Source organism: Typopeltis vanoorti, chromosome 18 (assembly GCF_054136105.1).
Source record: "Typopeltis vanoorti isolate ZY-2024b chromosome 18, IOZ_Tvanoo_1.0, whole genome shotgun sequence".
Lineage (NCBI taxonomy): Eukaryota > Metazoa > Arthropoda > Arachnida > Uropygi > Thelyphonidae > Typopeltis > Typopeltis vanoorti.
In genome coordinates, this window is record NC_143566.1 from 3,396,734 (window position 1) to 3,424,438 (window position 27,705).

The 27,705-nt window shown below is 36.2% G+C and overlaps 1 protein-coding gene across 1 annotated transcript in view; it reads left to right on the forward strand.

Moving 5' to 3' along the window:
* Positions 1 to 27,705, forward strand: part of ACC (acetyl-CoA carboxylase) — a 1,393,224-nt gene that overhangs the window by 1,095,995 nt on the left and 269,524 nt on the right. The window contains exons 43-44 of the mRNA XM_090408519.1: positions 12,545 to 12,642; positions 21,698 to 21,808. Of these exons, the coding sequence (XP_090264645.1) occupies positions 12,545 to 12,642; positions 21,698 to 21,808 (209 nt within the window). The remainder of the gene's footprint in view (positions 1 to 12,544; positions 12,643 to 21,697; positions 21,809 to 27,705) is intronic.

Consider the following 27,705-nt stretch of genomic DNA (forward strand, 5'->3'; position numbering starts at 1 on the left):
ACCACTGGCATGCCTCAGGGTTCTGTTCTTGGCTCCCTTCTGTTTAACTTATTTGTTAATGATATTTCATGTGGATCTTCAAATGTTTACCAATGATGCAAAGCTAGGTAGAATAATCAGGAATTATGCTAATCCTCTACAGGAAGATTTAGATAGACTTTTAGCCTGGACAGATGAGTGGCATTACTTAATAATAATTTATGTGGATGATATTTATGATGATAATGATATTTCATGAGGGTTGACTGAGGATCTTTGAATGTTCACGAATGATAGTAGTATTTCCTGTAGATTAATCCTCTACAGGAAAATTTGAATAGACTTTTAGCTTGGACAAATGAGTGGGGTTGCAGTTTTAATATTAATAAATGCAAGGTGATATACTTTGGGATACAAAGGAAGTGGATGAGATTCAGGATCTTGGAGTGATGGTAAACAGTGGAATGAAGTTCTGAGGGCACATCACATGTGCTGCAAAGACTGCACATCATAATGCTGTTATGATATAAAGTGCATTGACATGTAGGGATAAGGAGGTCGTGGTGGTACCTCTATATAAGGCATTGGTTAGACCACATATGGAATATTGTGCTCAGATTTGGCCACCTAGTTTTCATTGTGATACGGAAACACTAGAGAGGGTCCAAAGATGAACAGCCAAAGTGATATCAGGAGTGTTGGTTATGAAGAGTGTTTGAGGGAATGTAGATTACAGAGGGTGGTGGATAGTAGGAAAAGAGCAGATATAATGGATTCCTTCTTGTTAGTTAAGAGATTCTATCAGATTAATACAGAAGGAATTAAAGAAAGAGTGGGTGTTAAGATGGGAAGAACAAGAGACCATTCCTGGAAGTTGTATAAAGATGTATTGAAGAAGGATTTGAGGAGCCGATTTTTTACATGGAGTGTTCTAACTAAGTGGAATGCAGGCAGTGTAAATAATTTAGAAGCTCATTATGATAGACATGTTGCTGTTTGATTGAGCCTCCCACGATAAATTGGTTGGTTCCCTGTGAGTTACCAAAATAATAATGTCAATTTTGTTATCCTCATTGGTACCCTTTCCAAAGTTTACTTCATTCATTTACTTATATTTAGTTGCATTAAACTGAACTCTCCACTTATTGACCCACCTGTGTAGCTCATTCAAATCCTCATTAAGAACCACCACATTGGCACTGTAACTAATATTTCCAAGCTTTGCATCCTCTGCAAGAAGTGAATATCACCCTCTAATCCAATAACATTATTATTGGCATAAAGGAAAAACATCAGTGGTGCTAGAACCTGGAGGAACCCTCACTTGTGACCTTCCTTTCGTCGATGTTTCCTCCATACATTCTGTTACCTATTTGACAACCAGTATCCAATCCAGTTCACTAACCTGATATCTAATGCCATGAGTTGCATGTTGCATATCAACTTATCATAATAAAGTAGTGAGAACAGCTGATGATGGAAAGGCAAGCAGATTACTGAAACAGGAATGACCCTCAACAATCTTCCATGCAGACCTTTGCAAATAATATTACCCTCTACTTCCCAGTTTTATATATGCTTACTTAATGTCTCCAAAATCTTAACAACTACAGAAGAAATACATACAAACGGGTTTATAGGTTGACACCTCCATTCCATCACCATTATGTAGTAACACTTGGTCCCTTTCCCAGTACCTGGACTTTGAACACGTAGGTCAGTGAGGATGTCATTTCCTTGGCAGATTCTCATAAAACACATCTAGTCCTCATTGGCTTCTATTGTACTTAGTATTTGAAATACATTCTCCTGATGCACTTTTAAACTTTTAGTCTTCCCCATCCTCTAGGAATGAAACCTGCTTTTCCAGGATGAAAATGCCTCAATAAAATTATTATTAAACATCTCCACTTTGTCATTTCTATTGATCACTTGAACTCATTTCCATCTAACAGGGTTATTCTTCCACAATCGTTTTTCCTCCTACTGGCCATATAATGAACGAATTCCTTAGGATTTTCCTTGGACTGTTGTGCTTGTTTTTTTTTTTGTTTTTTTTCGCATATTCCATTTTTGTCTTCCTTAATATACTGGTCACTTTACTGTTTGAGTGTTATTTTTCTCATGTAGCTACTTTCTCCACCCCTTGCTTTTACAGATACCCACACGCACACCATTTTCCATAAGTTCTTCTTTATCTGCATTTCCTGTTTGATTTATTAGTCATCCACTTTATGCCAAATCATTATTATTATTATTATCCAGGCCTCCATGAAGTCAAAAGACTCATCACGGGAGGTCATTTTTAGGAAACACAAAGTTTATCATACCACTCCTTGAAGCCATTGACTGTTCCTGCTCTAACCACTCTCTCATGCAATGCATTCCATGATTCAACCATCCTCCATGCAAAGAAACCACTCCTCACACTCTTGCTCACAGCTTCCTTTCGGAACTTTCAGGATAGTCCCTTGTTATCACTCCTTCCCGCTGTTCAACCAAGCGAAAGAACTCTCCAGTGTCAACCCTATAACTGCCTCTCAACAGTTTAAAAGTCTCAATCATATCACCTCTCCTTCTTCTATCCACAAAAAACTCTGCAGTCCACATTCCCTCAGTCGATCCTCATAACTGACATCATATAGTCCTGAAACCATCTTTGTTATCCGCCTCTGTACCCCTTTCCACAGTTAATTTATCCCCTTCAAATCCTGGGGACCAAACCTGAGAACAATAGTCTAAGTGTGGTCTAATCAGGGTCTTATACAATTCAATGATAACTCTTTTATCTCTGCAAGTCAGCGTCCTTAGTATTGCAGCAAGCCTCTGGGTTACCTTCACCACCTTTGCAATATGCTCCCTGAATTTGTTTTCTATCAATCATCACCCTTAGATCTCTTGTCTCCCCTACCTCCTCCAGTACAGATCATCCAATCGAGTATGCAGCCTCATTTCTATGTATCCCAAGCTTCTGTTTCTGTCTACAGGAAACTTGCTTAAGACCCAATGAGGACTACCTTTAGGAATTTCACTGTTGTACGTAAGGATAGAACTGGAGAAGGTCCTGCTCATGAAGGAGTAGCTTTCCTAGTGGACAGTCATACTCCTTTCCATCAGGTTCAACTTAATACTTCTCTGGAAGCGGTAGCGGTAGCGATTCGCTTCTCTGTGGGATTCCTTATTACAGTATGTTCAATTTATTTACCACCAAATGCTGAGTTAAATGAAATTGATCTTCATAACCTTATCTTGCAACTGCCTGAACCCATACTTTTGATGGGTGACTTTAACGGTCACAATACTCTATGGAGTAGTGCCAACACTAATAGACGAGGTCTAATCATTGAAAAAATTCTTGATGATAATAACCTTTCCCTTCTAAATAATAAACTCAATACTTTCTTTCATATGCCTACCCGCTCATATTCTGCAATTGATCTTACAATCTTTTCCCTTTCCATTCTTCCACTGCTCATGTGGGACGTTGAAGTGATCACTTTCCTGTTCTTTGTACAATGTCTTCACAGGAACCATTTTCACCCACACGGATACCTATATGGAAAATGGACCAGGCTGACTGGAACACTTTCTCTCATCTTGCAAAATTTAATGCTGATGCCATCAGTCAAACACCTATCAATACAGCTGTAAAATATATAACAGAATGCATTGTCCAGGCAGCAACAACCTCCATCCCAAAAACATCATCTCAATTTCCAGTCTATCCAAAGCCTTGGTGGAACCCAGAATGTCACCAAAAAAGATCAACACGGAACATATTTTGCAGATACCCCACCACATCAAATTTAATAACTTTCAAGTGTGCTCGAGCCAAAGCATGTTTTGTAAGACATCAGAGTCAAAAACAATCATGGATCCAATTTACTACATCAATTAATCAAATGACCAGTCCAAAAATTGTATGGGATAAAATCCGGAAAATGAAAGGCAGATATAGAACACTTTGTCCACCTTAGACTATAATGGAAGTGTTCTTGCTGATCCTAAAGCTATTGTAGATACTTTGGGAGAAACTTTTGCTAAAATCTCAGCAACAGCTTCATATTCTCCGGAATTTTTAATACTGAAAGAGCACAGCAAGAGAAACAAAGGCTTAATTTTTCTACCAACATTTTTCAGCCATTTGTCAAGGAGGAACTAAAAAGAGCTCTCCTATAATCTCATCCTAGTGCAGTAGGACCTGATGGCATCCATTATGAAATGATAAAACATCTACCATCATCTTCTATGGATCTTCTTCTCTTATTATACAATAGAATACTTGCAGAAGAAGAGTTTCCAAATTCTTGGCATAAGTCAATTGTCATTGCTATCCCAAAACCAGGAAAAGATCCAACACAAGCAAATAATTATTGACCCATTGCTCTGACCAGCTCTCTTTGTAAGATACTAGAGAAAATGGTTAATGCCAGACTTCTCTAGTATTTAGAAAGCAACAGTCTTCTTTCCAATACACAATGTGGTTTCCGTAGACATTGATCAACTTTAGACCATTTAGTTCGGTTAGAAACTTGTATATGAGATACATTTCTGAAGCGAGAACATCTTGTCTTGGTTTTTTTCGACATGGAAAAAGCTTATGACACAACCTGGAGATATGGCATATTAAAAGACCTCTATAACCTAGGTCTCAAAGGACACCTCCCTATATTTATTAAAAACTTTCTGTCCAGGCGAACTTTCCAAGTCAGAGTGGGAAGTATGCTATCTCGACCATATCTTCAAGAATAAGGTGTTCCCCAAGGCTCTGCCTTAAGTGTAACCCTTTTTGCTATTAAAATCAACTCAATCATTGAACAGCTTCCTCCCACTGTAGACAATGTTCTGTATGTTGATGACTTCACAATATACTGTCACTCACGTAACATGAGGGTAATTGAAAGACAACTTCAGCAAGCAATTGATCATGTCTCTCTGTGGACTCTTAATAATAGGTTTAGGTTTTCAACAGAAAAAAGTGTCTATGTACACTTATGTCGAAAATGCGCTCATCACCCAGATCCTGAACTAAGAATGAGACCTACTGTTATTCCAGTAACTACAGAAACCAAGTTCTTGCGACTCATTTTTGACAGAAAACTCACATTTCTAGCACACATTCATCAACTAAGAGAAAAATGCAAAAGAACTTTGAACTCCTTTGCTGTCTATCCTCTACTGGGTGGGGTGCTGATCGAGCTTCATTGCTCCATCTTTATCATGCACTTATACTTTCAAAGCTGGATTATGGGTCCCAAGTCTATGGTTCAGGAAGACAGAGTAACCTATGATGGTTGGATTCCATCCATCATCAGGGTATACGGATATCTACTGGTGCCTTTCGCACCTCACCCACTCCAAGTCTCTATGTAGAAGCAAATGAACCAGCTCTATCACTTCGATGGAAACAGTTGTCTCTTAATTATGCCCTAAAACTAAAATCTATCCCAGATCACCCTACATGGAATAGTATCTTCTCTCTGCATTGGGAAGCTCAATATCACACACATCGAACTGCTATACATCCTTTCGGTATGCATATTAAAGAAACTGTGCAAGCTGTTAGTATAAATGTTGACAACATTAGCTACACTAAACATAACAGCATTCCTCCATGGCAGCTTTGCACACCATCCTGCAACCTCTCACTTTGTCAGCTACAGAAATCTTATACCCCATCATCCATTTACCAGCAATTGTTTAATGTACACAGAGCAGCACACACTGATTTCTTACCCATCTATACTGATGGTTCAAGAACTACACCTCTGTTGGCTGTGCTACTGTGTTTCCTGACATTATTATCTCAAATCAGATCCCACCAGACTGCAGTAATTGTACAGCAGAGTTACATGCCATTCAACTTGCGCTTGTGCATATAAAAGAAAACTGCTACCAAAAGTGTATAATTTATATAGATTCATTGAGCTATTTACAGGCTATCTCCTTTCCTATGTATAATCCTCATCCAGTACTTTATGAAGTGCTACACCTGCTTCACAAAATGAAAATCCTTAATTTTGATGTTCTGTTCTGCTGGATTCCCAGCCACATCAGAATCAAAGGGAAACGAAGCTGCAGATGCAGCTCCTAAATCAGCCCATACCTTCTCCACATACTATTTGACAGTTCCATATACAGACTAAGACAACTTATAAGATCAAAGCTAATTGCTTAGTGGGAGTTAACATGGCAAGAAACATCAAGAAACAAATTATATGACATTAAACCTGAAATTAAACACTGGCATTCTAGTCAACGTACAAAGAGAAGGGAGGAGGTTGTCCTTGCTAGGCTCTGCATAGGTCACAGTCCCCATACACATTCTCATTTACTGAGAGCTGATGACCCTCCCATATGTGAAAAATGCAACACACATCTCACTATTCATCATATTCTGGTAGATTGTCAAAAATTTACATGAGAGAGGAATGAAATTTTCACCTATCTAACCAAGCCATATACACTCAGGGAAATGCTAGCAGACTCAGGCAAATTGCATCATGTTTTTAATTTTTTAAATTAAAAAAAAATGTACAAATTATTTGTACAAATTTAATTTGTATAAATTAAGAATTAATTTGTACAAACACATTTGACCATAAATTTGTTTATATGTAAATTTTTTTTTGCTTAACTTAACTTTTATACATATATATTATTAATTAGGTTAAATCTGACTAATTATGTATTACCATGGGCCTTGATCTTGTATATTTGTATCACCCTTCTGTAATTTTGTTAATATGTAAATACCATAATGCTAAACTTAAATTTTATGCATCAGTGCTGTATAATAATTCCTTTCTGACTCTTTAAGTATTAGTATAATAATGTTTGTTGTAATCTTACTAGATGTAGACACCGCTTTCCTTGACTTGTTTTGTATATACATATGTTAACCTATAGTTACCTATTTATGTACTGCTGAAACCTCTGCAGTAATTTTGTTTATATCTAGATACTGCATCGCTTAACATACATTTTGTGTATACATCTTATTTAGTACTTTATTTATCGAATAATCATGTGGTGCTGTAGGACTTCTTACCTATTTGTGTACCTTCTAGTAATTCTGTTTATATGTATTCTAAATTCTGTTTCTACTGCATTGCTAAATTTAATTTTCATCCATGCATATTGTATAATAATCCCTTTTTGCCTATTTTTGTACTGCTATAAAGACATCTATTATAATTTTACATATATGTAGATACTGCATTCCTTGGCTTAGTGTTTCATATATTATGTATTAACTTATATTGTTAATTATTTTTGCACTACTTTAATAACCTCTGACCTTGTGTGTTACTGTGCCCTCTGCAGCAGTTCTGTTTACCTAAAGATGCTGCTTTGTGAAACTAGATTCTTGTACAGACATATTGTTTGCAATTCTGTAAATGCTAATGTTGTAACCTTTAGTATGGCACAGTATGACCTTTGTAGTTTTTGTGCCAAATAAACTATAAACCAACCAACCAACCCCACTTTCTCCAGTATAGCTCCTCCAATCGAGTATGTATCCTCCCATCAATGGTTCCCAAACTTCTTTACATTTTGCTGCATTAAACTGACATCCCCATTCATTTGCCCATCTGTCTAGTTTATTTAAATCCTCTTGCAGGGCTGCCACATCTGCACTATTACTAATAACCATTCCCAGCTTCACGTCATCCACAAACAACTGAATATCTCTTTGCAATCCATTGATAATGTCATTGATATAAAGGTTGAACAATACAGATCCCAGTACTGAGCCCTGTGGAATACCACTTGTAACCTTCTGCCTCCTTGATATTGCCCCACCATTCACAACTTTCTGATACCTATCAGACAGCCAATCCTGAATCCAGTTGACTAACCCGACATCTAAACCCATGTGCCACAGCTTAAATATCAGCTTATCATGTGGTACCTTGTCAAACGCCTTTGCAAAATCTAAAAAAACAACAGTTAATTCCTTTCCTTCATCAAGTACTCTTGTCACTTTATTATAAAAGGTAATCATATTACTAAAGCAAGAGCGCCCCTTAACAAATCCATGTTGATTCTCACAAATAACATTACACTCATCTGCCCAATGCTGTATATAGTCCCTCACTAATTTCTCCAAGATCTTAACAACTACTGATGACACACAAACTGGCCTATAATTAGACACTTCCAGTCTGCTACCACACTTGTGCAGCAGCACTATCTTACCTTCCTTCCATTTCTCGGGTACCTATCCCACAGCTAGACTTTTATTGAAGAGCCGGGTCAATGGAACTGTCAGTTCTTTAGCACATTCTCTCAAAACCCATGGTGAAATACTATCCAGTCGCACAGCTTTACTGACATCCAGAGTACTCAGTATTTGGAACACACTCTCCTCTTGCACTTCTAAACCCTGCCCTATCCCTCTAGTATTAAAACCTTCTTCTCCAGAATGAACTACTCCAATAAAGTGCTCATTGAACAACTCCACTATGTCCTCTGCATCAGTCACTCTATTCCCATTTTTATCCCACAATGTCATTCTTCCACAATCATTTCTCCTCCTACTAAGCTGGAAGAGTGGGCAAAGGCCATTGGGATGCCAGTTTAATGCAACTAAACGTAAAGTTTTAAAATTTCGGTTCCACAAATGGGATGCTTCGTACTCATTTGGTGGAGGAAGTAAGGGATCTTGGGGTGATTGTGGATAGAGAGTTGAAGTTAAGTTACAAAGGTTATGAAGACATCTCAGATAATTGCAGTAATGTTGAGGAGAACATTGACTACAAGAGATTGTGTTGGTCCCATCGTATAAAGCTTTGATCAGACCACATGTATTTCTGTGCTCAGATCTGGTCCATGGGATTTGAATGGGATGAAGTAACCTTTTAGAGGGCACAGAGAGGGATAACTAAAATGATATCAGAATTGTACAACGTTGATTATGATGATGGACTGAGGGCAGGCTGACTGCAGAGTTTTGTGAATTGAAGGTAAAGGGGGGGGGGTATGATCGAGACATTTAAGCTGTTGAAGGGTTATTATTGTATTAACACTGAGGAGATTTTTCATATGGTGGAATGAAGGAAAGGAGCAAAGACAAGGGGCCATCCCTGGAAGTGTTTGCATGTAGAGTGGTATGAGCATGGAATGTATTGTCTGAGAAGAGTGGTGAACATGCAGACCGGATGGTTTTAAGGAGTTCTATGATAAACTTTGTGTTAACTGGTGTTGACCTCCCACTATGAGTCTTGTGACTCCATGGAGATCAGAAAAATAATAATAATAATTTATCTTCCTATCCAGCCAAAATATGCTATACCCTTCTATCTTATTCTTTTCAATATATTCTCATCTGTCAATCACATTTCACTGTTTTCAATAATCTTTGGACAATCTAAGGAGATTGTATATTTTGCTTATTCACTACTATGTCTTCTTTATCTTAATTCTCAATCATAGTTATTCTTAGTTCTACTTGCCACATATTGAAATCAGCCCTGATATATATTTTAATTTAACAAGTGTAACTTAATTAGCATTGATCATAATTCTTAATATGTTTGCTTATCATCCATGCCACCAGTGCAATTTATGCCCCTAATTTAATTATTTCTCCCACTTAAATACTTTTCCATATTATTTTCTTCTAGAGTGCATGTTTATTTCATTTTTATAGCCATCTCTAATTAACTTCCTAACTTTTAAAATACATTCAAATAGGTTTTTATGCGATCCCACAAAAGTTTAAAGCCCATATTATATTAGTACTGTGGATGAGCTAAGGAATTTTCATTATTATTATTCTGTATGTCCGCATGGTTAGCCTAGTGGCTATGCGCTTCATAACCATGTGCCTGGAGAAGGAGTGCTCTAGGTTCGATTATCGTTGATGACGTGAGGAGCTTAAGGATCTTTCTCAGCCATAACCAAGTTAGCCGGTCTTGGGCGTGGACAGCGGGGTTTTCCCCACAGTTTATCTGGAGGGAAAAACCCTTCCTGCAATCAGGCAAACTGGCCCCATGTACACAGGCTACAGTCATAGAATATAGTAATTAATCTCTCATTAGGAGGGCTCAAACAGTCCTAAGGGGCAGTCGATGAATGGAGAACCCCACACGAATAAAAAAAAAATTATGTATGTTTATTTTTCTTTCTTGTAGTTTTTATTTATTTATTTATTTTTACAAAATACAAAATTAGATTATTTTTTACATAATCTAGAACCCTACTACAGAACCTAAACATGCAATGTTTGCAAGCCACTCCATTCCCCCATTAAGCAGGGAGGTTGTCTCACCAATCTGTAAAATTTACGACCCTCCTAAAAACCGTCATGAACATCCATGCCACTACAGAATATGAAACCACAACTTCTTGGTTGGAGAGCAGATACATTAACTACTTGACTAACCAGCTCAGCAATTGCACAGCCTAGCCTGATTTGCAACACACTGCAATTACTAGGTAGAGTTCAACCATATTAACATATGGTTGAACTCCACCACGGTGATTATCTGATGATTACTTTCACTGCGAGGGTGGTCTGAAAAGTTCTCGGCCTAACAATGAAAATATGGATTTATAATATCAAAATTATTTTTATTTTTCAACATAATCTCCCTTAAGACTAATAAATTTATTCTAGCGATGCTCCAGCTCCATTATCCCTTCCCTGTAGCGGTTCTCAGTAAGATCTGCAAAATACCCCTCTATAGCTGCAATCACCTCTTGATTGGAAAAACACTGATCAGCAAGGAAAAGTTTTAGTTTTGGAAAGAACTAGAAGTCAGAGGGAGCCAAATCTAGGGAATAGGGTGGATGTTCCAACAATTCATAGTGCAGGTCCCTTAATTTTCCCATTTCCAAAACACCTTTGTGGGCAGATGCCATTGACCTGATGAAAGATGATTTTTTTCTTCTGCAAACCGGATCTTTTCTGATGAATTTTTTCATCTATCTGGTTAAAAGATCAGAATAATATTCCCCAGTATTGCTTTACCCTTTTCAAGATAATTAATAAACAAAATGCCTTTAGCATCCCAAAACACTGATGCCATGACCACGATGCTGACGGAACCGACTTTGTTTGTTTGGCGCTGAACAACCAGCTTCTGTCCACTGTTTTGACTTCTGTTTGGATTTTGGTGTGTAATTGTGAATCCAAGTTTCATCCATAGTAATAAATTGACGTACAAAATCAGTTTTATTCTTGTTAAAACGCTCCAAGCACTGTTTAGAGATTTTTATGTGAGTGTATTTTTAATCTGCTGTGAGCAAGCAATGCACCCATCTTGTGCAAAGCTTTTTCATTTGCAATTCTTCATGCAAAATATATCCTACACGTTTTTTTGAAATGCCTATAGTCTCAGCAATTTCACACACTTTGACTTGCCAATCATCCAATTCCATATCATGATTTCTGGTATGGTTACACTTTTTGGACATCCTTCGTGGGTCATCTTCAAGGCTGGGGCGCCATGTTTAAACTTAGTAGCCCATTTTTTAATTGTTGAAAATGAAGGAGAAGAGTGCCTATAAACTTTTATGAACTTCGAATGAATTTCTTTTGCCATTAAACCTTCTTTTATAAAGACCATATTTTATAACCATATGATACTCAATTTTATCCATTTCAAGGAATATAGACAGCACTTTTGTTCAGACAGCTGTATAAAACAAACTACTTGATAGAATGACTTGCAATTTCACATGGATGCTTATGACAAATGTACCAACTTAGAAAAAAAAAATCTTGCCGATAGTGTTGCGATCTATGGTTGAGGCCGAGAACTTTTCAGACCCCCCTCCCCTTATAAATGAAAGCAGATATGACATTGTATGTCATATCTGCTTTATGACATTATGTTCTCAATAACATATTTTGATGCATTGACTGAATCCAAGATGCATAAGCACTCTTTATTATCTATTATAGCCAAAATAATTAAGGAACTTTATTTTCATTGCTGCTGAATTAATTCCATTTCCTCTCTTAATTCCAATTTATATTTTCATAATTAAAATCACCATAATGATCGCACAATTCTTAATGGCCAGACCAGTTTGTATAAGCATTTTCCTTATCACAAAAATCAGTTTGAGACTGTACTTATTTTCAAACTTATTTTGACTTCTCTTGTAGCCTTTGTTCAATTTTTTTTTTTTTTTTGTCCTCTTACTCTTTATGATGATAGTTTCCCGAAAGAACTTCTTATATTGTCAGGTGACAACCCTTCCTCCTCCTCCTACTTCTTTCTCCTCCTTTTTAAAATTCTTAACTATGTATTTCTTGTAATTTAATAAAAATCGTTCTCCTGTTTTGTTTTGTTTTTAAAAAGTGAATCAACTACTAAAGAGAGTATGCTTTAGTATTTATCCTTTGTATGCACATAAGTAAATTATTTTTATTTTTTTAATTTCTTAATAGTGGACATATTAATAGTAAAAGTTACTATGAATCTATAATTTCTATAATTTTCTTAGATCTGTAGCCTTAAAATGACCATTTAACGTTAAAAACTCTGAAATTGAAGATAATTGTGTATAACCCATCTAGAAAACTGAAAAATATTTCTTTTATGTGCAGGCAAAGATGAAGGTCTAGGAGTAGAAAATCTTAAATTTGCTGGGACAATAGCTGGTGAATCTTCACAAGCATATCGAGATATTATAACTATAAGTATGGTAAAGTAACTCTGAATGTGACGCTTTATTTGAATATTGTATATACAAATATAATATTATCAAAACTATGTTAATTTTTTTTTTTTATCACAGTCATGACAAAACTTTTGTCTTATAAACTTTTGAAGACATTTGAAAAACATTCAAAATCCAACAATACATTTAAGCCATGTATATTTTCATGTATATTTTGTCCAAATCAGTAGCACATACAAGTATTGCCTATGTTTTTATTTCTGAAAATTGTTATTAATATTATATGGACAAATTGGCCAGTGAATACATGTATTTAAGAGAAAATATACTATTAGTGAGTGATAGATGGCACAGTAAGTAGATAATGATATAGTACTCAAGTCGAGGATTAAGTAGAGTGCCCTCAATCATTGAATCCTTGGAGCTGTCACATAATATTAGATTCCAGGAATGAGACCTGCATTAGTGAATATTGTGCTCTAATATTTGGAAATTTGGAGAAATTGAAAATATCGATATGTGATGATAAAAAAAAAATATTTTTACATACTTTTTTGTGAGTAATATTGAGATCGACAACAGTCTGAACAATGGCATACTGCGATAGCAAAGGAAAATTACCATGTGAAGGAGATTGTCACATCACATGCCCAGGTTGCCAGAGGAATGTACAGTTTAAGAAGTGTGGCTTGTTGTACTGGAGGGCAAAATATAACATAAGGATGTTACAATGGTGACATAGCATATGCAGAAGCAAAATGAAATTGATGCACAAGATAACTCAATAAATGTATATCACATATTGGTAATTTGTTTCCAATATGTAATCATAATTTTTAACATTTAACATATTTTTATTATAGAAATTATTGTTAACATAGAAAACATTATTATTGTTAATACAATAATAACCCTTCAACAGCTTAAATGTCTCGATCCACCCTCCTTTGCCTTCTATTCACCAATCTCTGCAGTCTGCCTGCCCTCAGTCCATCCTCATAATCAGTGTTGTACAATCCTGATATCATTTTAGTTATCCCTCTCTGTGCCTTCTAAAAGGTTACTTCATCCCATTCAAATCCCATGGACCAGATCTGAGCACAGAAATCCATGTGGTCTGATCAAAGCTTTATACGATGGGACCAGCACAATCTCTTGTGGTCATTGTTCTCCTCAACCTTACTGCAATTCTCTGAGATGTCTTCATAACCTTTGTAACATAACTTCAACTCTCTATCCACAATCACCCCAAGATCCCTTACTTCCTCCACCAAATGAGTATGAAGCATCCCATCTGTGGAACCAAAATTTTACAACTTTATGTTTGGATGCATTAAACTGGCATCCCAATGGCCTTTGCCCACTCTTCCAGCTTATTCAAATCATCTTGAAGAACCAAAACTATTCCTGTTACTAAATAGCACTATTAGTAACCTCCCAAACTGGAAATCATCTACAAGTAATTGAACCTCTCCCTGTAGTCCTGTGAGAATATCATGAAATAAAGATTGAATAGCAACTGTCCCAGGACTGAACCATGTGGAACTCCACTTCTTATCTTCTTACTCCCTGATGCTCCCCCATATATAACTCTCTGATATCTATCAGAAAGCCTGTCCAATCCAATCCATTAATTTGATATCCAAACTCATTTAAAAATCAACTTGTCATGTAGCACCCTGTCTCAAATGCCTTGGTAAAATCCAAAAAAAAAATATGATAGTGTATGCCTTACCCTCATCTACCTCTTGTTACTCTATTTTAAAAGGTAACCAGATTACCCTTTAACAAATCTGGCCTGTATAAATAGTAATATCCTCAGTCTTCCTAATTCTGAATACAAGTTTTCACCAATTTCTCCAAAATCTTAGCAACTGCAGAAGAAATACAATGATTTTTAACATAGAAAAAAGAAATGACTTAAAATCCTTCATTGAGAAACTTTCCAGGAAAAACCTTCTTGAAATTGCCAACAAATTTTGTAACAGAAATAGTTTTCTTGAGACTGTTAGGTACATGTGCAATTATAATAAATTACTTACCAATACCTCAAAGTAACTCAAATACATGTGTTGCTGTTAGAGGTTTAATGGATGTGTTCATGTTAGAGGTTTAATGGAATATTAACAGCACTGAGAAAGGATTAAAACTAATTTTAATACTTCCAATATTTCATCTCCGTCACAGACACATCTTCAGGGATTACAAAAACTTTTTGTAACAACACACGCAAATACAATACAAAGTGAAACTAAAGTCCTATCTAGGTGATGCGCCCTCCATGGGCATTTGCAGGTGGCCTGGGATGTAAAGAGGGATCTCTGTTAATTAAAGTTTCCCAGATTTTGGGAAGTTTAATGCAACCGTATTTGTTTAAATTAGGTTGATTCCTGAGTGCAGATGCAGATTCAAAGAATAGTCTTTCTTTTTTGAATTTACTGTGGTGGAGCATGGTAATTTTTTTCCAGGAGATCCTGTGGGCAGGGGCACGCCAGCCATATGTGCAATGTGTGCGAAGCATACAGGCTCCAGGATAATAAAGGCGCTAAAGAGGAGGAAATACTTTAAAAAAACGTTTTTTTAAAGTGATTTTTTATTGGAGGGGGTAGGGATAGGGGCACCTACTAAAGTTTTGCACACAGGTGCTGGACACTACTGGCACGCTCCTGCCTGTGGGATGTATCCAAAACATGGTTTGCAAGGTCAGACTGACCATAATCGTGTTTGCAGATGTAAGAACTGTGTTCTTCTAACCAGATGGATTAACGGATGGAAAAAGTTTACAAGCTTCCTGTAAACTTACCTACTTGCCTACTACTTGCCATGTTTTGGATACATCCCACAGGATCTCCTGGAAAAAAACTACCATGCTCCACCATAGTAAATTCAAAAAAGAAAGACTATTCTTTGAATCTGTATCTGCACTCAGGAATCAACCTAATTTAAACAAATACAGTTGTATTAAACTTCCCAAAATCTGGGAAACTTTAATTAACAGAGATCCCTCTTTACATCCCAGGCCACCTGCAAATGCCCATAGAGGGCGCACCACCTAGATAGGACTTTAGTTTCATTTTGTATTGTATTTGTGTGTGTGTTGTTACAAAAAGTTTTTGTAATCCCTGAAGATGTCTCTGTGATGGAGATGAAATATTGGAAGTATTAAAATTAGTTTTAATCCTTTCTCATTGCTGTTAATATTCCATTAAACCTCTAACATTAACTCAAATACACAATGAATGTAGTGCGACCCTAGGTAATTCTGACCACAATCTAGTACTCATCTCCTTCCCCATGCAATAACACTTACATAGTCACTGCCATACAAGTATTTCATTATAACAGTGCCAAGTGCGACAGCCTTTGTGACTTCTATACCTCATTCCCATGGTTGGGCTATTGCTTCTGGCCTTCCCACCCAAACATATGCACTGAATGTATCACCAAAATAATCCTCACTAGCATGGACACATACATTCCCCAAACTACCTTGAACTGCCGACCCCTAACTAAACCCTGGTTCTCCAAAAGATGTGCCAAGACTACAAATGAAAAATCAAGCATACCATAACTGACTTACATGAAGCACTCCATCCTCCTTTAGTGCTTATACTCAAGCCTGGAACAGATGCAAGAAGACTATCAATGCTTCCAAAACAGAGTTCGAAAGAGCAAAAAGCAGGCAGCAGAGCCTTTTGGTTTCTTGCCAAAGCAATTGGTCGTAACTTCTGCCTAACGCTATTCCCACCCCTATTGACTCTATTGCATAATCACCCACAGAAAAAGCCAATCTCCTGGCTTCATACTTGCTTCCAATGCACACATAACTGACAATGGTAAATGTCCTCCAACCATTCCAGATACCCAACATACAATACCTCCATATCCTTTTTACAGAAAGAGATCAGAAAAATATTGTCCAAATTAGACACAAAAATATCTTCTGACCATGACAGCATTCCTCCAATTGTCCTGAAGGCTAGTGCATCAGAACTGACTCCTATCCTATATTGCCTGTATATCCTTTCTTACTCCACTGGTATCTATCCCACAGCATGGAAGTTGGTTTATATTCAACCCATTCCCAAGAAGGGCAACAAATCACTGTTATCTTACTACTGCCCTATCTCACTCACCTCAGTCCTGTCTAAAGTAATGGAGAAAATCATCAATTCCCAACTCCTACACTACCTCGAAGGAACCTAGTTAATAAACAACTACTAGTATGGATTCCGTCACTGTGGATCAAGAGGAGATCTACTCAGATATATCACCTATCTGAATAAATGCCTTAGAGAAGTTTGAATCTCAAGTGGTTGCACTTGATATTTCCATAGCTTTTGATTGTGTCTGGCATAAAGGCTTACTAAGCAAACTCATAATTTGGTCTGTCTCAAGGCTTCTGCAGTTGGATCGGCAGCTTTCTGTCTGGATGTATATGTGCATCAGATTTTGATGCACATCAAAATCTAACGACAGGGATACTGTATGGATATGGCATTCTTGTAATATTTTTTTGCTTTTAATGACATTTTTATGGAGGATCTTGTGAACTGTTTTTTTATTGTAGCCATTTTTTTTACAAACATTTGGCTAATAAATTCAAATTCTTGGGTCAGAACCTGTTCTTTGGAGCAAATTATTAGGGCTCTGTGTTTGATGGTGTTGATGACCCCTAGTTTTTGGGTTGGATGGTGGTATGAATTTTTATATATGTATTGGTCAGTGCATGTAGGTTTGTGGTAGACTGTGAAAGTGAGGCAGCATGCGGGAAGACGTGTGACAATTGGGTCTAGAAAAGGAAGAGAGTTGTTGTTTTCGATTTCAGTGGTGAATTGCGTACGTTTGTGTTGTTTGTTTAGGTGGCTTAGGAATGTATTTCATTTTTCACTGTTGTGGGGCCAAATGACAAAAATATTAACGTATCTGAGTGAGACTTTGGCTTTAGGCTCGAAGAAACTAGAGCTTGTTGCTCAAAACTCTTCGAGAAAGTCTAAAAGAAAATCTTAATATAAGAGGACTTTAGAAATTGTTTAATGTACAGAGGCTGTGCAATAAGTTATAAGACTATATTTATACAGAAAACAGATTACCTTTAATCATCATCATTTACATGGTCTTTTTCGAAGTAACTATCGAGCAACATGGACAGATGAAATATCATCACATATGCTAAAGGAATATTCAGCCAAATTGTCTAAGCTTTTGACATGTTTGCGTAACTCGAGTCTCAGCTCAAGAAAGATACCACCGGATATCCTGATACAAAGATTTTATGAGAATTATGGAACACAAATTATGAGGACTGATAGAGAGTATACTGAACTTCCATGTAACTAAAAATTTTAGTTATATTGAAAATTATATGAAAAGAGAATACAGGAACATTCATGAAAGTTAAGTTTGTTCCAATTAAAAAAAAGAGGGAGGGGGCAGAGCTAGATTTTTTTTCTCTCAGAGAAGTGAATGAGTGAAATAATTTCCTTCTTTAAGTAGTGAGTGCATCTAGTGTAAATTAGTTTAAGAGATAGTTTGAGTGGTGTATAGTCTTCCTTGATGAGCCCTTGACTCCTGGTGGTCTCAGATGATGATAATAATAATAATATGAAGAAGAATTGCATTTATAATGAAGTAACACAAATGATGTGGGAAAGGCATGTGCTGCCATTTTTTGTATTTTACAAAGGCATTTTAGATATCAAATTAGTGAATTGGATTGGGGTTAGCTCTCTCTGATAGATATCAAAGTTCTGTTCAAGGGTACATTATCAAGGAAACATTAGGGTCCCTCAAGGCTCAGTATTGGGATTTGCACTGTTCAAGTCAGTACAGTTCCTCTATCAGAGTATGTAGTCTCCCAATGATGGATCACAAACTTCAAGAGCTTACATTTAGTTGTATTTAACTGACACCCAATTCATCTGCTCATTTGTCCAGCCTATTCAAATCCTCCTGAAAGACTAAAACATTGGCACTATTAATTAATAACCCTATCCAGAACTACATCATCTACAAACAATGGAATATCTCTGTGCAGTCTATCGGCATGTCATAGATATAAAGGAAAAACATGCCGATAGACTGCACAGAGATATTCTATTGTTTGTAGATGATGTAATTCTGGATAGGGTTATTAATTAATAGTGCCAATGTTTTAGTCCTTCATGAGGATTTGAATAGGCTGGACAAATGAGCAGAAGAATTGGATGTCAATTTAATACATCTAAATGTAAGCTCTTGAAGTTTGTGATCCATCATTGGGAGGCTGCATACTCTGATAGAGGAACTGTAGTAGATAAAGTGGAGAAGGCAAGGGTCCTTGGGGTTATTACTGATAGAACTTAAAGTTTGTTATATAGCAAAATTGGTGAAGGTAACCCAGAGAATTGCTGCAGTACTGAGAAGGACACTGACCAGCATAGATAGAAGAATGATGATTCCATTGTATAAACACCTGATCACACCACATCAGATTATTGTACTTAGATTTGATTGCCAGAATTTGAAAGGGATAAATTAACCTCGGAGAGGATGCAAAGGCAGATGACAAATATGATATCAGGACTGCATAATGTTTGCTATGAGGATATACTGAAGGGATGCAGGCTGCAGAGGTTCATAGACAAAAAGGTGATATGATTGAGACATTTAAACTGTTGAGAGATAGTTTCAGGTGCCAAGAAATTATATTCTTGGTTTAATCCTTTTTTTCAAGTGCTAGCAAACAAAGTTTCTGTGCATAGTATCTTCACGACCAGGCTTACTTGTATTAGAGACTAATGACTTCACATCAGTTGCCTTAGTATCCCATAAATTAAAGCATTCAACCCTTTCAGGCATGTGTAATGCTATGTATTATGGGAAGGACTGTTACTCAGACACTGGTTTCAAGCTTTATTAAGGTCTCATCATTGAGATCTAGACCCAGAAGTGATACCAAGATTGAAGTAATACGGAAATCATATATTTCCCATATACAAGTAGTGAAAAGGTGCATCATCTTATTACTAAAATACTCTGGATCAGAGGTAGATCTTGAAAGTTTTTTTTCACTATATTATAAATTAAAGACCACGAAATTATATTCTTGGTTTAATCCATTATCCAAAGGTAAGCAAACAAAGTTTACACATGAAGTATCTTCACAAAGCAATTAATGTGAAGTCATTATTCTGCATATACAATTAGCCCAGTTGTGAAGATACATCACCTGCAACCTTGGATAAAGAATTAAACAAAGAATATAATTTCTTGGCATCTTTAGTTTATAATGTAGAAAAAACTTTCAAGATCTATCTTTGATCCAGAGTATTCTAGTAATAAGGTGATGCACCTTTTCACATATTTGTATATGGGAAATATATGCCAAAGCATTTGACAAAATATGGCACAATGGACTTCTTTTGAAACTCCTGCAGGACATATTCACACCAGGACTGGTGAAACTTACTAAATTGCATCTCAGGGATCACAAACTCTGAGTGAAACTACAGGGAATTCGGTCGTCTGAATGCTACATCATTACAGGCATCCCTTGGGGGCTCCTGCTATCACCTATGCTGCTCTTTGCTATCTATGTGGCTGACACCTCACGCATAGTTGCTACCACAATGACCCTATACTCAGATGATACTGCAATAATGGTCCACTCCTTGCAACCTGGATTGGCAACTGTAAAACTGCAAAACATGGTTCAGTATTAGAACAACGGTTCAAAAAATGGCAAATTGATGTTACTGCTGACGAGATCAGTGTAGTACTGTGTCCCTGAAGAGCAAAGGTGCCATGTTGGCACCCCCTTTCCAAGGCAACCAGTAGCCAGATACTTAGGGGTACAACTAGATAAATGGCTTCACTTTACAACTCATCAGTCATGTCTGCTCAAAAGCTATACCTGTTACTGACAAAATATGGCATAGCTGGTTAAGCACAGAACTTAAACTTCTACTATACAAGATGCTGATCAAGCCAATCATGATGTATGGTTCACCCACATGGAGTCACACAGCAGATTCAAATATTAACAAACTACGACAATCCAAAACAATTGTTTATGAATAGCATTTAATGCACCAAGGTTCATTAGAAACATACAGCTTCACTGAGAAGCTGATATCCCTGAGATCAAAACTTTCCTATGCGAAAAGGCTGTAAAATTCTTTGGATATGCTGCTATCCACCCTAGCCCATTAATCTGTTAAGCTGTACTACAGTGAGCATGATCCTGCAAATGCAAGCATCTGAAAACCATATAGAACAGGTAAGTTTTAAAATCCACTGCCAGAAATCCAAATAGGCGAGCCAAAAGCTCAATGATATTCCAAGCCTGTTGTGTCTACCACCTAGTGGTAGACTAAAGCAAGCATCTTAGGATAAACATCCCAAAAAAACCATACCAAACAAGTAGATCATTTTTTTTTATAAGCAGTGAAGGAGAAAAAAAAAAGACTTACTGGTAGTCAAATAACCCACAATGGACGAGTCAGGTGCTCAATATTATTTTAATCCAGAAATTTCATTGCATGGAATGGAATCCTAACATGAAATGGAAAATTTAAACAAGACTTAATGCACTAACTTCTCATCACCTTCTTTTATTCCATTAATCTGTGTTGTTTAAAACTGCTTTATCCATACCGTTTTCCAACGAATACAACCTTCAGCTATTTTAAAAAAACACATTAAGAGATTCCTTCTTTCTTTCCAATCACGTCAGTGTTATCTTATAGGTTTATGACCTATAACACAATGTGTGAAGCTGAAATAAAAACAAATAATAATAATAAATAAATAAAAGATTAGGGCGGAAGGAATAGAGAGACTGGCTGAAGTAATTAACAGACTACAATCCAAACTCCATGCAAATTGGATGTTATAATTACCCTGGCTTCCGTGAGATAGAGATGTTCTTCAGTAGTTAATGAATGAAGGTAGTATAAACAACTTCAAAGTTCATTATGATAGACATGTGGCTGGTTGAGTGGTTCTCCCACAATGAGTCTATTGACTCCATGGAGGTTACTAAAATAATTATCATAATAATAACCTTATTTTAAAAGAAATATCCATTTACTTTCAGGTTACTTGTCGAGCTATTGGCATTGGAGCCTATCTTGTTAGACTAGGACAAAGAGTGATTCATATAGAAAACTCACATATCATACTAACTGGTGCTGGCGCTTTGAACAAGGTAAGATTAAATACTATTATGAAAGAAAAATTAATTACATGAAGAAATTTAACTATTATTATTTTCCTATCCTCTGTGGAGTCATAGGGCTCATTATGGGAAATAAGTGCTATATATATCACAGTTTGTCATACCACTCCTTAAACTCATCTACTGTTTATGCTTTTACCATGCTCTCAGACAGTACAATCTATGCTAACAACTTACTTTTTACCCTCTTATTCACCACTTGTTTTTTTTTTCATCTTCCAGAAATGATCCCTTGCCTTTGTTCCTTAACCATATGAAAACCCTCTCAACTCTCAAGCAACTCTAATATACTGCTCGCAGCACCACTTATTGGTATACAATAACCTAACCCAGCCTCACATTTTTACATAATATACCTGACTTTTCATTTTTTTGGCTCCCTTATTTATTCAGCTTCTGCCTTTCTGCTTTCTAAGTAGTCCTTACTTAGTTCTTCTATAACTAATTTTTTCTCATGGTTCTCTTTGTTTTTATTAACACTGGTCTGCTAATCTTTCTTTTCTGATTGTGTTTAAGTGATCATATTATCTTAGATTAGCCTTGTTATGAACTCTTGAATATCATTACTAATGTCATATTTATTTTCTGTTACCATCATTTTTAATATAGTTGACACCATGGAGGATACCAAAATTATAATCATAACGATAACCTTATTTTAACAGAAATAACAATTACTTTCAGGTTACTTGACACCATCTATTCAATCCCAGGCTGAATTTTCTTCAGAAAAGCTTTTATACATTTGGTGTCTAGACCTAGATCAACTGTTTTATTTCCAGTTCAATTTTTCATGTTACTCTTGTTCAAAAAAAGGTTTTAAACTAATAGTGCATTAGTACTGTGGGCGTTGTAAGAATTTTTTTTTTTTTTAAATCATATAAACCAGAATCTCTGCTATTTAGACCAGACCTAGAACTCTTGCAAGCATGTTTTTAATGTTCAATTTATTAAATTGTGCAAAATGATTCAGTACAGTTTGTAAAGACCTGTGGACTGAGTTTGTCAGATGGATTTATATAATGCTGATAGATTGCATTTCAACGGATTTAAATTAGGTGTTTTAAGAAGATGTTATTAGCAGGGGTGAATTCTCCATGCTTACTATGCTTTTTGTGCAAGCTCATTACTTGAGAAAGAAGTAATATTTATTTGTTAATAAATGCATGCATTTATAAGCATTCCATTTAGGCCTTTTATTTTTGTAGACAGAAGACATCTTAAGCTTGTGCAGCAATAATTGAGCTTTGCGTTGTGTATCGAAGGTCGATGATTGCTCATCTAGTCAAAGCTACCTCGGCTTGCTCAGTTGTGGGAACTTCCAGGTCCTCGCTGCAGCACTGTGATTTCATGCGCATGCTTAGCCATTTTTGCTCCCTTCACATTGTCTTAAACACAGGCCATATATCAAAGTAGCTCTAGCGTGAGCTTCAGCCAGCCTTTACAAATGTGCATGTTGCTTGGGAAAATTAAGTTACAACCAACTTTTTATGACGATGTTATTGACCAGTTCATAAAGAAGAACCATAGGGTAGAATTATTTAAGTAGCTAAATTGAAAAAGATAGAATATCATTTGTAAAATAAATGTTGTATTTGTATGATTAAATGTACATAAATTTCTAAATATATAGTTTTAAATGGTCAGTAATTCATTATTCCACTAATCAAACTTCGATCACACCTCTCGCTCCCTGAATGATAACAAGAGCAAGCGTGAATTTCAAGACCAGCAGTCACCCCTGATTATTAGTGGGATGTGGAAGTGCAGAGTCAGGGAAATTAAAGCTGTGGGGGAGAGGGGGATGCTGGTGCTAGCACCTATAAGGCATGCGTGTTTGAGAATGGCTAATAAATGCAGCAGCATCCACTCTCTTAACAGACAGAATCATGGGGATGGTCTATACAAGGTATAAAATTGCTTGAGGCTCTAAGCAGATATCACAGTTTATGTCTACTAATGCATACTAGAAATATCAGGAATAAGAGAGAGTTTCTGGCAGTAGTTAATGCAACCTTGACAAATGTTTTAAGCATTAGTGAGATTTCACTGAAAGCAGATGATATAATTACATAGGAATAAAATATGATATAGTAATTTTAGGGAGTATAAAATGAATAAAATAAACAGTTGGTTGCTACTCTAGACAGGAGGCACAAAGGAGGATGGGGAAGTTGAAAGTTTTTTCACTTGGTTATACTATAAATTAAAGATGCAAAGAAATTATATTCTTTATTTCATCCTTTATCCAACTGTAAGCAAACAAGGTTTGTGTGTGAGGCCACTTCATGGCAGGGCTACTTGCATTAGAGGCTAATGACTTCACATCAATTGACTTAGTATCCCATAATGCAAAACACATATCCTTGCAGACATGTGTAATGCTGTGGGAAGGGCCAATGCCCAGACCACTTTCAACCTTTATTGAAGTCTCGTCAGTGGGAGCCAGACCCAGAAGTGATACCAAGGTTGAAGTTATACAGAAGTTCATATACAAGTAGCCAAAAAGTGTCACACCCTATTAATAAAATTCTCTGGATTAGAGATAGATGTTGAAAGTTTTTTCACTTGGTTATACTATGGAGTCATGAAGTAACTTCACACACAAACTTTGTTTGCTTACACTTGGATGAAGGATGAAACCAAGAATATAATTTCTTGGCATCTTGAACCCATCACTGGTGAGGTGGGAAAATGTAACAAAAGTGGTAAGGTGGTCCCACAGACCCACCCAAATAATGTAGTGTATTATAGAAATCCATATCTTTTCAATCAATATTAGATTACATATTGTTTAAGTGTCCTGTAATTTTACAGAATAAAAACGCAGATCCACAAAATTAAATTTTTATTACCCAAAAATTCATCATCATCATCAAATTCCAGACATGTATACCTTCAAGGGGTGTACAGGATATGATAGTACTACATGAAAAATTTACATCATTACTAACTTCCTGTCTACAATTTTACTCCAAATCAGTCTGTCACTTATCAAGACTTCAACATTATCAGATCTTATATTTCTATCGTCTAAGGCAGTTTGTACCGTATCAATCCACCTATATCTTGGTCTTTCTCTGGGTCATTTTCCTGCCAACCTGGCAGAGAACAGTTGTTTTGCTAATCTTTCCTCGCCCATTCTGTTTAAGTGACCATACCACCTGAGATTAGCTCTGCTAATGCATTCCTGGATGCTGATAATGTCAAGTTCTTTTCTAATATCCTCGTTTTTAATATGATATTGCCGTTGATGCCATCTGTTCATGCCTCTAATCTTTCTCAGGACTCTCATATCTGCGGTCTCTAGTCTTTGGTCAAGTGTTTGACTTCTGACCCAGGTCTCAGATCCATAATTTAAAACTGGTTTGAACACTGTCTTGTATACAGCTAATTTAGTGTTCCGACTAATTTCTCTCTTATTCCATATTAATTTATTCAATTGACTTCCTACCATACCAGCTTTGTTGATTCTGTTGTCTGTTTTCATATTTAATTGACCATCTTCACTAAAAATCGTGCCTAAGTAGCTGAAATGTTTTACTTGTTCCACAGGTTCCCCGTTCAAAACACAGTTGACATTTTCAACTATTCTACCTATTTTCATTGTCTTTGTCTTTTTAATGCTGACCTTCATACCATATCTATTACAACAGTCATTCAATTTAGTCAGGGAATCTTGCAAACTTGTAGCGGATTTATTTGGAAGTATAACATCATCCGCATAAAGCAAAGAGCTGACATCTGACAATTAACATCTGACATTAACATGTTTAATACCCCTTTCCTTCATAATGTAATCCATATAAATAATGAATAACAGGGGGGATAATGTACATCCTTGTCTCACACCAGACGCGTTGTTAAAAAGTTATAGTCAATTTAAAATCTTTGGGGTCTGTGACACCCCACCTTACTAACGCCGAGTTAATTTATAGTATAACCAAGTGAAAAACCTTTCAACATCTATAATGCAAAGTATTTTATAATAAGGTACTAAGTAATAAGGCAATTGATGTGAAGTTATTAGCCTCTATATACATGTAACCCGGTCATTAAGTGACTTCACACACAAACTATGTTTTCTTACACTTGGATAAAGGATACCTTTTGGTTACTTGTATATGGAAATATGACTTCTGCATTATTTTAACCTTGGCATCACTTTTGAGTAGTGGCCCTTCCTATAATGCTAGCATTATACATGTCCATAAGGATATGTGTTTTGCATTATAGGATGCTAAGGCAATTGATGTGAAGACTTTAGCCTCTATATAAAAGTAGCCCAGTCTTGAAGTGACTTGACACAGAAATTTTGTTTGCTTACACTTGGATAAAGGATGAAACCAATATTATAATTTCTTGGCATCTTTAATTTTTAGAGGATGGGGAAGACATGCATTGATAAATTAGTATGATGAGTAATTACTATGAATTGCTCCATCTACTGTGACATGGAATGGAAGCAGGACATTGCACATAACAGGAGGGAAATTTAATATATTCACATACCATTAGATAATTATAATCAGTCCTAGATTTAAGATGGTGTTCTGTTTAGGGATGAGCTGAAGCACCAAATACCAAATATTTGGTTTGAAATTTGTCCAGAGTATACAGAATTAAATTTTTTAAGTAAATGTTTTCAAAAAAAAATACTCATGAAAAATTTATAAAAATGTTTAATGATATATTTTTCACTTAAAATTTCTTCTTCTTCTGCAGCTTGTTTCACTTAAATAGGATCACTGTTTGTGGTGAGTCTGCTCCACATTCTTCCACCGTATTCTGTGGCGAGTATCCAGAGCATGGTCTGCAAGACCAGACTACATCCGGTTTTACAAGTATAGCCATTCTGGTCTTGGAGATCATGCTCTGGATACTCGCCACAGAATACGGTGGAAGAAAGCAACAATTATACACCGGAGCAAATATAAATTCGAAAGATTATTTATGGAATCAGCCTCTGCCCTAAGAAACTCTCCCAACCTCAACAAATTTGGTTGTATGCGACTGCCCCAAATTTGGGAGGCATACATCAGCAGACCTTCAGCCCAACGGCCAAGAACGCCTACTTAGCCCACCAGAGGGCACCATCAGGACTTCTAGGAGAACGATAGCTTCAAATCTTCATTCTCAGTTACTGTATTGTTATTGCCTTGTGTGCACCTGCCTTTTTGTAAGTTCCTTTAGAAAATGGCAATGTGACATTGCCGAAACATCGGAAATATCTATTAAAATATAATTTAATTTATATTCGGATCTACGTTGTTTCAATTCCCTAAGGTAATAGGAATAGTATATAAAGAAATAGAATTAGAACAAATATTAAATAAAAGAAATTTTCAAATAGCAGTAATTACTGAAACAAAAAAAGAAATGAAAAGGAACCATAAGAACTGAAAATTTTAATGTAATATATAGTGGAGTTGACAGACACCAAAGAGCACAAGCAGGAGTTATGATTTGGATTCATAACTCCTTTTCAAAACAGTTAAAACATTATAAATTATGGAATGAAAGAATAAAGAAATCCCGCTGTGGGCATGAATGTTTGTGATAAATCTTTCTTAATATCCTCGTTTTTAATATGATATGGCCATTGATGTGAAAATACTAGTGGTGGGTGGTAGACAGCATTGGTGTAGGTGATGATGATGGTAGTCTGTTGTAGTTAGTGGATTGAGTGGTGGAGATGGAGAGTTGTAGAGTAGATGCCCTCCCTCGATGAGTCCTTGGATTCCTTGGAGGTGTCATGTAATAATAATAATAAAAAAATTAAAAAAAAAGAATAATAGAAGCTAGAATAAAAATAGATAGAGTTTATTTAACAATAATCAGTTTATATGCCCCAGAAGAAGGAAGAG